The sequence below is a fragment of the Gnatocerus cornutus genome, chromosome 2, assembly GCF_029298725.1.
Source record: "Gnatocerus cornutus isolate USDA-ARS CGAHR chromosome 2, icGnaCorn1.1, whole genome shotgun sequence".
Classification (NCBI taxonomy): domain Eukaryota; kingdom Metazoa; phylum Arthropoda; class Insecta; order Coleoptera; family Tenebrionidae; genus Gnatocerus; species Gnatocerus cornutus.
This window is the reverse complement of record NC_142234.1, coordinates 21625552-21640962: the sequence shown is the minus strand read 5'-3', so window position 1 is coordinate 21640962 and position 15411 is coordinate 21625552. Positions and strand designations below refer to the sequence as shown.

Sequence of the window (15411 nt, the reverse complement as noted above, 5' to 3'; positions counted from 1 at the left end):
AAATCGCCGCCTTAATATGGTCCGTTCACACGAAAGGGGAAACAACCAAAGAAACAACCGAAATAAAAACGCAGTCGTACAAACATGCCGTACAAAGGCGCACAAAAAAGCGCATTGTTGTGTGTGCGTTAGCGGCGGGGGGCTGGGGGCCCCCTGCGGCGTCTTACGCACGCACAATACCCGCAATGAAAGCAGATCCGGCCCTAAGCAGATTCGGATACAGATGTAGCGGAATGGCTTTTGTGGCCGCGCCGGGCGTTGAAATCTCCAGTTCCAGGAAGCGAGCGCCACTCCGAAATCAACTGATAAATTTCGAGCGAGTAATAGAACTGCCAGCTCATTACATCCCAGGATTAAAAACGTGATGTGGAAGATTATAAAATGTTTAGAACGGAGATGCGGAGCGAACGATTTGTAAGCTTCGGGTTTAATTGAAATTGTGATTTATTTTATGTGCTCATATGCGTACGGATCCAATTTCAATATCGTTCATCAGAAAATGATGATTTAAATTCCAAGATTTTCTCCGGCTGGTGGCGGAAGCGATTTCGCTTTTCACGGACTATTGAGGCGGATTATTGGGTTTTAGCCAAAGTGGTTGATGGATGCGGCCTCTTTAACGTTGTAACCTGCGATCGGTTGAATGGGCGCACTCGGGCATATGTTACATATTATGCCCGTGTTTGAGGCAACGGGGGGCCGACTATTATTCCCTGTACAAATCAAAGCGTTCCTTTATGTGTTTAGCTCCGGCGGTGCCGTTGCAACGAAAGCGACTACCAAAATAAAAATAAATAAAATGAATCAAATCGAGCGGGATTTCACAATTTGTTCTCTTCATTTCAAATGGAGCTATTTTTACGTTGTCGGACTATAAAACTGAGAGAGTTTAATTAGGCAATCTTGAGCGGAATTTATGTCGTCTAACACTGACGTATTCAAATTTTTAATTGCGGCGATGGGAGTTGGGATGATGGCACGCACGCAAGGAAAGTACGAGGCTTTACTGGTTGGACGTGAGGCCATTATAACTGGGGCAAAGCACGAGAATGTCGTGGAAAGTCATTTGTTAAGGACAATTGTCTTCGGATAATAAATCCGAAGACCGTTTTGCTCCCACAGGTCAGGACTCGGAGATATTTGCGAAAGAAATTTCGAAAAAGTTTCTATCTTTGGTACTTTTTACGCCACGTCAAGTAAATTTGGGGAGGTTACTAATTCAAACTCTCTTATTAATTGGGCTAAATTGCAAAATTATAGACTAAAAGGGACAAATTTTAGAGTTTTTTATTTTGTAAATGGATTAAGAACTTTTGAAAAACTATGTTAAGGTCTGTTACTCTGGTAATTTTAACGACACAGCAATCAAATTTATGGAGGTTACTCGTTTAAAGTTGCCCATTAACTGCCTTAAATTTCAAAATTGTACATCAAACAGGACAAATTTTAGAAATTTGTAATCTGAAGATGTACAGAAAATTACCAAAAAAATATAAAAATTTTTAACTCTGGTAATTTTAGCGCCACGTCAACTAAATTTGGAAAGGTTACTAATCCAAACATTTTTATTTAGTGTGCTAAATTGCAAAAATTATAGACCAAAAGAGACAAATTTTGGAATTTTTTATTTTGGAAATGAACCAAAAACTTTTGAAAAAATTTTTAAGACTTATTAATTACTAGAATTTTAGCGCGACAGCAATCAGATTTGGGGAGGTAACTTTTTTAGAGTTGCTTATTAAATGTCTTAAATTGCAAAATTGTAGGTTAAACAAAAAAAATTTTAGAAATTTTTAATCTGAAGATGATTAAAAAATTACAAAAAAAAAAAATTCTAACTCTGGCAATTTTTACGCCACGTCAACTAAATTAGGGGAGATAACTAATTTATTAGACTTTCTTATTAAGTGTGCTAAATTGCAAAATTATAAATAAAAAAAAAACAAAGTTTAGAATTTTTTATTCTGAGGATAAACCAAAAACTTAAAAGAAAATTAAGGGCTGTATTTCGAGTAATTTTAGTGCCACACCAATCAAATTTGGGGAAGTTACTCATTTGGAGTTGCTTACTAACTGTCTTAAATTGCAAAATTGTACGTGAAACGTAACAAATTTAAAAAAAATAATAATCTGAAAATGAACACAAAATTACCAATAAAACATAAAAATTTCTAACTCTGGTAATTTTAACGCCACGTCAACTAAATTTGGGAAGATTACTAATTTAAAAGTTTTTATTAATTGCGCTGAATTGCAAAATTATAGACCAAAAGAGAAAAATTTTGGAATTTTTAATTTGGGGATAAACCAAAAACTTTTGAAAAAACTGTTAAGACTTATGATTCTAACAATTTTAACGCCACAGTAATCAAATTTGGGGAGATTACTCGATTAAAGTTGCTCATTAACTGTCTTAAGTTTCAAAATTGTACATCAAACAGGACAAATTTTAGAAATTTTTAATCTGAATATGTACAGAAAATTACCAAAAAAATAGAAAAATTTCTAACTCTGGTAATTTTAACGCCCCGTCAACTAAATTTAGGGAAGTTACTAATTTAAACCTCCTTACTAATTGTGCTAAATTGCAAAGTTCTAGACTAAAAGAGACAAATTTTGGAATTTTTTATTTTGAGGATGAACCAAAAACTTTTGAAAAAACTGTTAAGACCTATAATTCTAGTAATTTTAACGCGACAGCAATCAAATTGGGGGAGGGAAGTTTCTTAGAGTGGCTTATTAACAGTCTAAAATTGCAAAATTGTAGGTCCAACAAGACAAATTTTAGAAATTTTAAATCTGTAGAAGATTAAAAAATTACCAAAAAAAATATAAAAATTTCTAACTCTGGTAATTTTAACGCCACGTCAACTAAATTTGGAAAGGTTACTAATCCAAACTTTTTTATTTAGTGTGCTAAATTGCAAAAATCATAAATCAAAAGAGACAAATTTTGGAATTTTTTATTTTGGAAATGAACCAAAAACTTTTGAAAAAATTGTTAAGACTTATTAATTACTAAAATTTTGCGCGACAGCAATCAGATTTGGGGAGGTAACTTTTTTAGAGTTGCTTATTAACTGTCTTAAATTGCAAAATTTTAGGTTAAACAAAAAAAAATTTAGAAATTTTTAATCTGAAGATGAATAAAAAATTACAAAAAAAAATTAAAAATTGCAACTCTGGTATTTTTTACGCCACGTCAACTAAATTAGGGGAGATAACTAATTTAGACTTTCTTATTAAGTGTGCTAAATTGCAAAATTATAGATAAAAAAAAAACAAAGTTTAGAATTTTTTATTCTGAGGATAAACCAAAAACTTAAAAAATTAAGGGCTGTATTTCGAGTAATTTTAGTGCCACACCAATCAAATTTGGGGAAGTTACTCATTTGGAGTTGCTTATTAACTGTCTTAAATTGCAAAATTGTACGTCAAACGTAACAAATTTAAAAAAAATAATAATCTGAAAATGAACACAAAATTACCAATAAAACATAAAAATTTCTAACTCTGGTAATTTTAACGCCACGTCAACTAAATTTGGGAAGATTACTAATTTAAAAGTTTTTATTAATTGCGCTGAATTGCAAAATTATAGACCAAAAGAGAAAAATTTTGGAATTTTTAACTTGGAGATAAACCAAAAACTTTTGAAAAAACTGTTAAGACTTATGATTCTAACAATTTTAACGCCACAGTAATCAAATTTGGGGAGATTACTCGATTAAAGTTGCTCATTTACTGTGTTAAATTTCAAAATTGTACATCAAACAGGACAAATTTTAGAAATATTTAATCTGTAGATGAAAATTACCAAAAAAATAGAAAAATTTCTAACTCTGGTAATTTTAATGCCACGTCAACTAAATTTAGGGAAGTTACTAATTTAAACCTCCTTACTAATTGTGCTAAATTGCAAAGTTCTAGACCAAAAGAGACAAATTTTGGAATTTTGTATTTTGAGGATAAACCAAAAACTTTTGAAAAAACTGTTAAGACCTATAATTCTAGTAATTTTAGCGCGACAGCAATCAAATTGGGGGAGGGAACTTTCTTAGAGTAGCTTATTAACAATCTTAAATTGCAAAATTTTACGTCCAACAAGACGAAATTTGGAATTTTTTAATCTGGAGATGAATAGGAAATTACCAAAAAAAAGATAACTTTGGTAATTTTCACGCCCCCACAACTAAATTTAAGGATTTCACTAATTCATCTTTTTTTATTAACTGTACCTATTTGCAAAATTTTAGACCTAAAGAGACAAATTTTGGAATTTTTTATTTTAAAGATGAACTAATAAAGTTTGAAAAAATATGTTAAGAGCTGCAACTCTGGTAATTTGAGCGCCACAGCAATAACATTTGAGGAGGTTACTTATTTAGAAATACTTATTAACTGTCGTAAATTTCAAAATTGTAGGTCAAACAAAACAAATTTTAGAATTATTTATTTTGAAGATGAACTGTTAAAAATAATGTTTCAACAATATCTCTGAATCCGGACCTGACGGAACAAAACGAACTTTATATTCGAAATCAAGAAACGACTTTCCACTTCTTTAGCACAATTTGTAATTTGTTTCGCGAATTTATTGAGTAATATAATGGCCACTAGACTGGCGCCTCCACCATTTTTCAACAAATTTTCATCTCAATTAAACTTGCAGAAATGTCTCTCGTTTTGCAAATTTCGCCAAATTTCCAACAATCAGCGCAGTTTTAACTGCTCAGAGACGCCTCATCTGCGAATAAACTCCACTCTTATCTCCACTTTCCGGTGCAGAATCTCGCAGAGTCTGAATTAATTAGAAATATTAAACACACGGCGAAAACCGTTCTTTTTGGAAATAGAAAGAGTTACGGGATGCCAGTGTGTAAGATTTATGACAAGATGAATGAGTATGTGAAAGAGATAAGAGTCAGCGGTAATTTTAACAATTCAAATTCGTCAGGATATCAGATAAGCGAACGAAAAAATAAAGAAACGAAAAGCAGAAACAAATTAAGCTGCAGCGTCGTCGTAAACGTATAATTTAAGCTGCTATATCATGAAAATGCTCGACGTTTGTCATGGTTTTGGCCACTTCCGATAACATCTAACACCTAATTTAGGAAACATAAAATTGCAAGAGCGAGCACGCCGGCATGAATGAATGTACTATTGTTCCACTCGGGAATATCTAATTAAGGCGGAATTTATGAGTGGATAGTGCGCGTCCTGGCCGCTTCGGCGCTTCATTTACTTTATTACGTCATAATTTAACCCGCGGGGTCACCAGGCGGAACCGCCATTGTCGCCCGTTTTTCTCTGATTTATTTCGTTTATTTATTTCCGTGTCTTTTGCAGGCTGTTCGGGATGAAGCGATGCGCCCGCTGCCAAGCCACCATCATCTCCTCTGAGCTGGTGATGCGAGCCCGCGACCTGGTCTTCCACGTGCACTGCTTCTCCTGCGCCGTGTGCAACTCCCCCTTGACCAAAGGCGATCATTTCGGCATGCGAGACGGGGCGGTTTTGTGCAGGCTCCACTTCGAACTGCCCATGTCGGAGGCGATGCCTCCGGGGATGTTTCCTCCAGGTCTGCACCACTACCCGCCGCCGTTCCCCAGCCCGGAGTTCCACCATCAGATACCTCCAGCCACTCCGGTCGAGCCCGTCGGTAAAGTTCCTTTTTTTAACGGGGCGCCCACGACGCCCAGGCAGAAGGGCCGGCCCAGGAAGCGGAAGCCCAAAGACTTGGAGGGCATGACGGCGAATTTAGGTGAGTCGACGATATCAAAAATACTACACCAAATTTCGTCAAAAACGAGGATTAAACTAAAAACTAACAAATCATTCGTTCTTATATACAGAGGAAAAGGGATTTTGAACCAAAATTGTGAAAGAAAATTTTTTTAGCTCAAGAAATAATCGAGTTAAGACGAAAAAACGGTAGCCAATCCCGAAGCAGAACAGTATTTGAAAATCGGTAACCATGGACACACGCTATCGTTCATTGGTCAGATGAATGTTACACTCTCGTTGCCTAGGATATTTGACTCCATCTCTAGAATAAGCTTCCGGGATTGGTTGTTAATTTTTTATCCTTTCTCGAATAGTATTAAAATTAAGCAATTTTTGTTTTAAAATTTACCATCAGTATTGCTGCCGCCACCCTCCCTTGCTCTCTGGGTCATGAGTTCTGGGACACCCAGTATATAAAATAAAATTTTATCCAATAAATTTCTTTGAATAATTGGATCAAGTATAGAAATGTTCCAAAGCACGACGTTTCCAAGAATTCCAAGCGGAGCGTTCATCTTCATTCCGAGGCCGAAAAAACAATTTCTTGGGCGGGGTTCGAACCCGCTGCCTCCGAAATTCTGTCTTTAATTGGGTCAGATACCATAACGAGGGTCCGATCGCATTCCTCCGGGTCGAAAATGTCGTTCGCTAAACAAAATATATTAGATTAGGCCCGGACTGGCCATATCGGCTACCTAAATCGATGACAGCACAATCCCATAAACATAAATTACACACCTGAGATTAGGCCGTGTGTGTCTAATCGAAACGAACTGGAATTACCGTTCCCACCCTCATTAAAAATCGCGTAAATGCCCGATAAGCATCCCCCGGATCGCGTATCACCACCCTACATGTGAGAACGCGCCCTCCACATTGTTAGCGGCCTCTCATCGCCTCTCAACTTTATTATTTGTTTAGAGCATCATCGCGCCGTAAATTTTATTTAAGTGCGACTTTTTGGCGGTTTTTTCGGGGAAATCCACCCCGAAGGTGCGTTTGATTGAGCCGCCACCTTTGATTGCTCCATAAAAGTGGACGTGTGGACATTATTATTGTTTCTTTTCTTTGCTGTTTCGACGAACCGACGCGCACTTTTACGAGGTACGAAAAGATATAAAGTTGAGCCCTCTTCATTCGTGCCGTTAAAAGTTCTTTTTTTTTGTACCTACAGGGTGTTCGGCCGATTGCTGAACATGGGGAAATAACATGGTAATTTGTATTTTTTTCCTGTTCTTCCGTACCTTCAAAATAAGTTTAAAAATGGAAAATTTCAAATTTCCCGCTCGAAATTTCAAGGTTGTGTGACCGCGTAATGAAGATCTGTCACTGTGGAACGTCGCTTTGTGCCTAACTAACCTTTTTGGTGTAAATATGCCGTTTCAAATTTTATTTATTTATTTTTATTTATGTTTAATGTGAATTCAATTTCTTCCAAAACTTTAAACGACCATAACTCAGTTATTTGTTGACGTACGTTAAAAATTTTCCGGTTTTGGATTCTGCGTGAAATTCTGCGTAAAATGAGCTCAAATAGCACAAGTTTTCCCAAAAAGTAAGTGAGATATCGACCGCAGAAGTTTGACGAACTTCTAGTTGGCCCTGTGGAGACTACCCAAAAATCTCAATTGTTTTTTGACGAAGGTTAAAAATTCGTTTATTTTTGGATTTTGTGTGAAATTCTGCGTTAAATGAGCATAAATAACTTGAGTTTGCGTCAGAAATAAACGAGATATTGACCAAAAGCTGTTTTTAAGAAGTCTTTTAGGGCTCATTTTTAAATAATTTTTTTCAAGACGAAAACAACCCTATTTTTTTTTTAATTATGCCTTAATCGAAAGAGTAGCTCAAAATCTATCAAGTGGCCAAATTTCAAATCCATCGGTCAAATAGTCTACGAGTGGCGTTTAAAATACAAAAAATTGAAAAAATCTTCATCGATTGAGTCGAAAAATTTTTCGCGAAAAAATCAAGCATCGAATTTTTAATTTTTGAGGGCGAATTTTGAGTATTTGAAGGCGAATTCCAAAGGAAAAAACGCGAGAAAAACGATGCCGCAAACCCTTTTCCTTTATCTGTTGTAGTTTCCACGATATCGAGCATTAAAAATTCGAAAAATAAAAATCAATTTTCTGAAACTCAATTATTTCTTGTCGTACATTAAAAAATCGCCTAATTTTGGATTATGCGTGAAATTCTGCGTTAATTGAGCATAAATAACTTGAATTTGCTTCTTACATAAACGAGATATTGATTAAAACCTGGTTTAAGGGTCTTTTTCAACTTTTTTTTTCGAGACAAAAACGACCTTCAATTTTTTTGCATTATACACTAATCGAAAGAGCAGCTCAAAAACTATCAAGGGCCTAAACTTCAAATCGATATTGCAAATAGTCTACGAGTGGCGTCTAAAAAACCAAAAATTGAAAATTTTTTGTCAGTTGAGCCGAATTTTTTTCGCAAATTCCGCATTTTTTTTTTATTTTTTGAAGGCAAATTTTGGGTATTTGAAAACAAATTCTAAAGGAAAAAAGCGCGAGAAAAATAATGGCGCAAATCGTTTCAGTGCATATGTTGCAGTTTGGAAGACATCGAGCATTCAAAATTTGAAAAATAAAAATCAGTTATCCGAAACTTAAAACGACCATAACTCAGTTATTTGTTGACGTACGTTAAAAATTTTCCCGGTTTTGGATTCTGCGTGAAATTCTGCGTAAAATGAGTTCATATAGCACAAGTTTTCCCAAAAAGTAAGTGAGATATCGACCGCAGAAGTTTGACGAACTTCTAGTCGGCCCTGTGGCGGCTACCCAAAAATCTCAATTGTTTTTTGACGATGGTTAAAAATTCGTTTATTTTTGGATTTTGTGTGAAATTTTGCGTTAAATGAGCATAAATAACTTGAGTTTGCGTCAGAAATAAACGAGATATGACCAAAAGCTGTTTTTATAGGTCTTTTAGGGCTGATTTTTAACTATTTTTTTTCAAGACGAAAACAACCTTAATTTTTTTTTAATTATACATTACTCGATAGAGTAGCTCAAAATCTATCAAGTGGCCAAATTTCAAATCGATAGGTCAAATAGTCTACGAGTGGCAAAAAATTGAAAACATTTTCATCGATTGAGTCGAACATTTTTGCTGCGAAAAATCGATCATCGAATTTTGGGTTTTTCAGGGCAAATTTTGAGTATTTGAAGGCGAATTCTAAAGGAAAAAACGCGAGAAAAACGATGCCGCAAACATTTTTTCTTTATCAAAAACGACCTTCAACTTTTTTGAGTTATTCACCAATCGAAAGAGCAGCTCAAAATCTATCAAGTGCTTTAACTTTATCAATTTTATCAATTGAGCCGATTTTTGAAGGGTTTTTGAAGGCAAATTATTGGATGGCAAATTCTAAAGGAAAAAAGCGCGAGAAAAAAGTTTATCTGTTGCAGTTTCGAAGTTGAAACGACCATAACTCGGTTATTTGTTGTCGTGCGTAGATTTTAAGTTCAGATTTAGAATGTGCACAAAATTCTGCGTAAAATAAGCCCAAATAGCGCAAGTTTGCCTAAAAATTAAACGAGATGTTGAGTTTCAAAATTTCGAGTAAAAAAATTGAAATTTTGCGTTTTGATTCGATTTTTTAGAGCAAACTTTATATGAGGGTTCTGGAGTGCAGAAAAAAAATTAATTCAATCCGCAATGAAGCCGCAAATTAGAGGCCGGCTATTTACCGATCCGTTTGGCTTAAAAACGAAACGTTCTGAGGTAAACATCGAAAAATCGTGCTTTTTGATGAAGCGCTGAATCCCCTTTGGCCGACATGGGGCTGTAATCCCATTCGGGAGGTCGGAGCGCCAGTCGGCTTAGAGCAGACGAAAGAGGATTTGCAGCGGGTTTCAGGAACAAGCCACTCGACTGTCATGTGGCACAATTAATTTGCCGTCAATCCGATCAAAGCTTGTTCAAACAGCTAATCCGTGTTTATGTCACTGTGTTGTACTCTTAATTAGCCCGCGTCCGAAAAAGTCAAAAACGCTCGATGTACAATAAAGTCGAGTAATGTGAGCACCGGCATAAAAGTGTACTCGCAGCTCCACGCGTCCGATAAAAGAATCTTTTTTATTCCTCCTCACTCCATATGCCGGCAAATAATGGCCCTAGGTAGGACATTCGTTCTGGCTTTTATAACGCGTTTAATGGCGGTTGTGGGAAGAGCACTAAAACTGTTCCTTTTTATGTGCGCGTTTTTATTGGAACGATTCGAAGATAAAGGTGTGTAGTCGATGGATGGTGAAGAAACGCTAGGAATTGAAATGTTTCAAATTTTTACGGCCGCTTTTTTCGGCCCGATGCGGACTATCGGTTTCGAGATAAATTTACAAGTTTATTTTTCCAATGACCTGATCTTATCGGATTTTACTACCATCCAACCAGACCATCAATATTGAGATGATTATGCGGGAAAGACATTAGCGAGGGCGTGGGCGTTGAAAAATCGCCGCTACCGACAAGTCGCCCTATTTGGAAGACTCTATGGCCACTTATGCGGGTCGACGTTACTTTCCGTAATGAGACCCTAAAAACGGGGGAAATGTGAATGAAATTCCGGCGCTATCTTCACCTCGTTGCTATTTCACACTCGTCCATAAAACCGAAATTTGTTCATTCCCACAGCGCTTCAAGCTCGGCGTTGTTCGATGTTCCAGCCGACAATGATTGTAATTAACCAGCCGCTAATTAATAACATTACAGCCTCAAACCCGACTTTTATTAACATCTTTTACTGCGCCATCATTTCTCAAATTATGTTTTTATGAAATCACAGACAAAGCCGTGTTCAATCGAGCAACGCCAGAATTTACGACACCAACCAATCTAACACAACATTAATTGCAGCCATAATTCCACCGTCTCTCTTTATTACTCACTTTTTGACGGTGGCGCTATCTGGCGACGAACTGCAAAAACGGTAATTGGACGCGCTACGTGAGAAAGTGCGATATTCAAATAATAAACTCATGAAATTATGGACATTATTCCGTGTGATTCGAGTAAGTTTCTAGGATTTTCCAAAAGTCGTTAAAAAAAAATTGTTAAACTTCTGCGACCGATATCTCGCTTACTTTTGGAGCTATATTAAAGTATTGGTGCTCACTTTACGCAGAATTTCACGTGGAATCCAAAAAGGTAAAACTCGTTAAGGTCGGTGTACAAATAACTGAGTTATGATCGATCAAAGTTTCGGATATTGAATTTTGAGGTGGAAATTTTCAAAGCTCAATATCTCCGAAACTGCGAAAGATTTTGAGAAACGGTTTTCAGCATCGTCATTTTACTTTAGAATCCGCCCTCAAAAGTCGAAAATTCGATGGTCGATTTTTTAGGCAAAAAAATTTTGCGGCTCAATCGATAAAAAATTTTCAATTTTTCGTTTTTTAATCTCCCGTTATAAACTATTTGCCCTATCGATCTGAGATCTGAGATTTGGCCAGTTGATAAATCTCAAGCTGCTCTTTTGATAGATATATAACTCAATGATACTAAATGCAGTTTTTGCCCCGAAAGAGCTTGTAGAAAATGACCATAAAATTACCCTCTAAAAATGCAACTCCGTCGATATCTCGGTTATTTGTTAAGGAAATTTGAGCTGGATAGGCTCATTTAGCGCAGAATTTTGTGATGAATCCAAAACTAACATCATTTTTTTCGTTCGTCAACAAATAACTGAATTAGAGGCGTTTGAAATTTTGGAGGTTCGAAAACAATTTTGCTCGATATCACCGGAATCAAGACGAACCAAAAAAAACTCATTTCAAAATAATTTTTCTCGCGATTTTTTAGCTTAGAATTCGTTGTTAGATTTTTCAAAAGTCGAAAATTCGATTTTTTTTTAAGAAATTATGACTATAACTAAGTCAAGCTTCTACGGTCGATATGTCGCTTATTTTTGGAGCAATATTAAAGTATTGGTGCTCATTTTACGCAGAATTTCACGCAAAATCAAAAAAAAATACACTTGTTAAGATCGGTCTACATATCACTGAGTTATGAGCGATCAAAGTTTTGGATATTGAATTTTTAGTTGGAAAATTTTCAAAGCTTTATATCTCCGAAACTACGAAAGATTTTGAGAAACGGTTTTTACCATCGTCTTTCTTGGCTCATTTTACTTTAGAATCCGCCTTCAAAAGTCGAAAATTCGATGGTCGATTTTTTGGGCAAAAAAATTTTGCGATTCAATGAAAAATTTTCAATTTTTCGTTTTTTGATCGCCTCTCGTAAACTATTTGCCCTATAGATCTGAGATTTGGCCAGTTGATAAATCTCAAGCTGCTCTTTTGATCGATATATAATTCAATGATACTAAATACAGTTTTTGCCCCGAAAGAGCTTCTAGAAAATGACCATAAAATTACCCTCTAAAAATGCAACTCCGTCGATATCTCGGTTATTTGTTAAGGAAATTTGAGCTGGATAGGCTCCTTTAACGCAGAATTTTGTGCTGAATCCAAAACTACCATCATTTTTTTCGTCCTTCAACAAATAACTGAATTAGAGGCGTTTGAAATTTTGGGTTGTCGAAAACAATTTTGCTCGATATCTCCGGAATTAAGGCGAACCAAAAAAAACTCATTTCAAAATAATTTTTCTCGCAATTTTTTAGCTTAGAATTCGTTGTTAGATTTTTCAATAGTCAAAAATTTGATTTTTTTTGAAAAAAAAATTATGACTAACTAAGTCAAACTTCTGCGGTCGATATGTCGCTTATTTTTCACCCAATAGTAAAGTATTGGTGCTCATTTTACGCAGAATTTTACGCAGAATCCAAACAAAATACACTTGTTAAGATCGGTCTACATATCACTGAGTTATGAGCGATCAAAGTTTTGGATATTGAATTTTTAGTTGGAAAATTTTCAAAGCTTTATATCTCCGAAACTACGAAAGATTTTGAGAAACGGTTTTTACCATCGTCTTTCTTGGCTCATTTTACTTTAGAATCCGCCTTCAAAAGTCGAAAATTCGATGGTCGATTTTTTGGGCAAAAAAATTTTGCGATTCAATGAAAAATTTTCAATTTTTCGTTTTTTGATCGCCTCTCGTAAACTATTTGCCCTATAGATCTGAGATTTGGCCAGTTGATAAATCTCAAGCTGCTCTTTTGATCGATATATAATTCAATGATACTAAATACAGTTTTTGCCCCGAAAGAGCTTCTAGAAAATGACCATAAAATTACCCTCTAAAAATGCAACTCCGTCGATATCTCGGTTATTTGTTAAGGAAATTTGAGCTGGATAGGCTCCTTTAACGCAGAATTTTGTGCTGAATCCAAAACTACCATCATTTTTTTCGTCCTTCAACAAATAACTGAATTAGAGGCGTTTGAAATTTTGGGTTGTCGAAAACAATTTTGCTCGATATCTCCGGAATTAAGGCGAACCAAAAAAAACTCATTTCAAAATAATTTTTCTCGCAATTTTTTAGCTTAGAATTCGTTGTTAGATTTTTCAATAGTCAAAAATTTGATTTTTTTTGAAAAAAAAATTATGACTAACTAAGTCAAACTTCTGCGGTCGATATGTCGCTTATTTTTCACCCAATAGTAAAGTATTGGTGCTCATTTTACGCAGAATTTTACGCAGAATCCAAACAAAATAGACTTGTTAAGGTCGGTCTACATATCACTGAGTTATGAGCGATCAAAGTTTTGGATATTGAATTTTGAGTTGAAAAATTTTCAAAGCTTAATATCTCCAAATCTACGAAATATTTTGAGAAACGGTTTTTACCATCGACTTTCTTGGCTCATTTTACTTTAAAATCCGCCTTCAAAAGTCGAAAATTCGATGGTCGATTTTTTAGGCAAAAGAATTTTTCAATTTTCTGTTTTTTGATCGCCTCTCATAAACTATTTGCCCTATCGATCTAAGATTTGACCAGTTGATAAATCTCGAGCTGCTCTTTCGATCGATATATAATTCAATGATACTACAGTTTTTGTCCCGAAAGAGCTTCTAGAAAATGACCCTAAAATTACTCTCTAAAAATGTAATTCGGTCGATATCTCGGTTATTTGTTAAGGAAATTTGAGCTAAATGAGCTCATTTACCGCAGAATTTCGTGCTGAATCCAAAACTACCATCATTTTTTTCGTCCTTCAACAAATAACTGAATTAGAGGCGTTTGAAATTAAGGCGAATCAAAAAAAACTCATTTCGAATTCATTTTTCTCGCGATTTTTTACCTTAGAATTCGTTAGATTTTTCAAAAGTACAAAATTCGATTTTGCGTTATTTGCTTTATTTGGGCTCAGTTTACGCGAAATTTCGCGCAGATTCCAAATCCGGGCTCAAAATCCACAAACGACAACAAACAACTGAGTTACGGCCGTTTGAATTTTCAAAAAGTACATTTTTAGTGTCGAAACGGTTTGCGCCACCCTTTTTTCGCCCATTTCTCCTTTAGAATTCGCCCCAATTACCCACAATTCCTGGAGAAACAAACGAAAGACAAAAATTTCAGCCCGCGCCGCTTCTACGGCCATGACTATTAATGGTACCGCCCCATCCGTGCGAGTTTCTTATCATTTCTGCGGTAATCAACATGGGAATGCGTCGAATCCAAGATGGACATGGAGGAATAAATCCAATTTGATCGTATTAATAAAACATCGATATGAATTATTTATGGCGATCTTGTAAGTGCAGGTTTGCCCGACAAATGCAGCTTTTATACGGTTGGTACTACCGAGTTTATCCGTTTTTTATTCGAAGTAATTGACGGCTATTGTTGGAATTACCCAATGGCAATAATTTAATAAAAGATTTTTTTCCAGACTTAAACTCCGACTACTTGGACATGTCCTTCGGGCGATCACCAGGCACCCCGGGGATGCACGGCTCCAACCAGAGGACGAAGAGGATGCGAACGTCCTTCAAGCACCACCAGCTCCGCACCATGAAGTCGTACTTCGCAATCAACCACAACCCCGACGCCAAGGACTTGAAGCAGTTGTCGCAGAAGACGGGCTTGCCGAAGAGGGTCCTCCAGGTACTAATTTAACGATATTTGGGGGAGCAAAAAGCGCAAAGCAAGTTGTACGGCTTCGACATGTTCGTTCGTTTTTGCTCGTCGGCCATGCTGAAAGCTCCGTCTGTAACAAATGATAATGGGCAGTTTGGAATTCCTCCACGACGTCGGTGGACGCGGCCTCCGTCCATCCGGTTCTTGTAACACTATTATCGCCACATTCAGTTTATTGTTATTAATAGTGGTGTCCTTATTCGGAGCAAAACAGCCGCTTTCATAGACGTTTCAGTCACCTGATTAGTACACGGCCAGAACCACCGACCGGCTTCATGCAACTTTCATTAACCACCACTTCGAACGGAATAATAAAATTTAACAATTCTGTTTTATGGGCGCCGTTCGAGACGTTTTATTCGCAATACCATAGCAGTTGGTACACTTGTTCTTACAGCGCCACTTTGATGTCAGCTCGGAGCGAATCGATTTCGGATTCCTTTGACGACTCCTTTTTTGCGCTTAGACCAAGAGGGGCAACAACCCCACCAATCGCCAAACTCCGATTAATTTCCGCGCTTTTTTCCCTCAAAATCGCCGTCTGC

General features: G+C 36.3%; 1 protein-coding gene across 1 annotated transcript in view; it reads left to right on the top strand.

Moving 5' to 3' along the window:
- The window catches only part of ap (apterous), a 96054-nt gene that overhangs the window by 70536 nt on the left and 10107 nt on the right, over positions 1 to 15411 (top strand). The window contains exons 3-4 of the mRNA XM_088050418.1: positions 5353 to 5765; positions 14619 to 14833. Of these exons, the coding sequence (XP_087906544.1) occupies positions 5353 to 5765; positions 14619 to 14833 (628 nt within the window). The remainder of the gene's footprint in view (positions 1 to 5352; positions 5766 to 14618; positions 14834 to 15411) is intronic.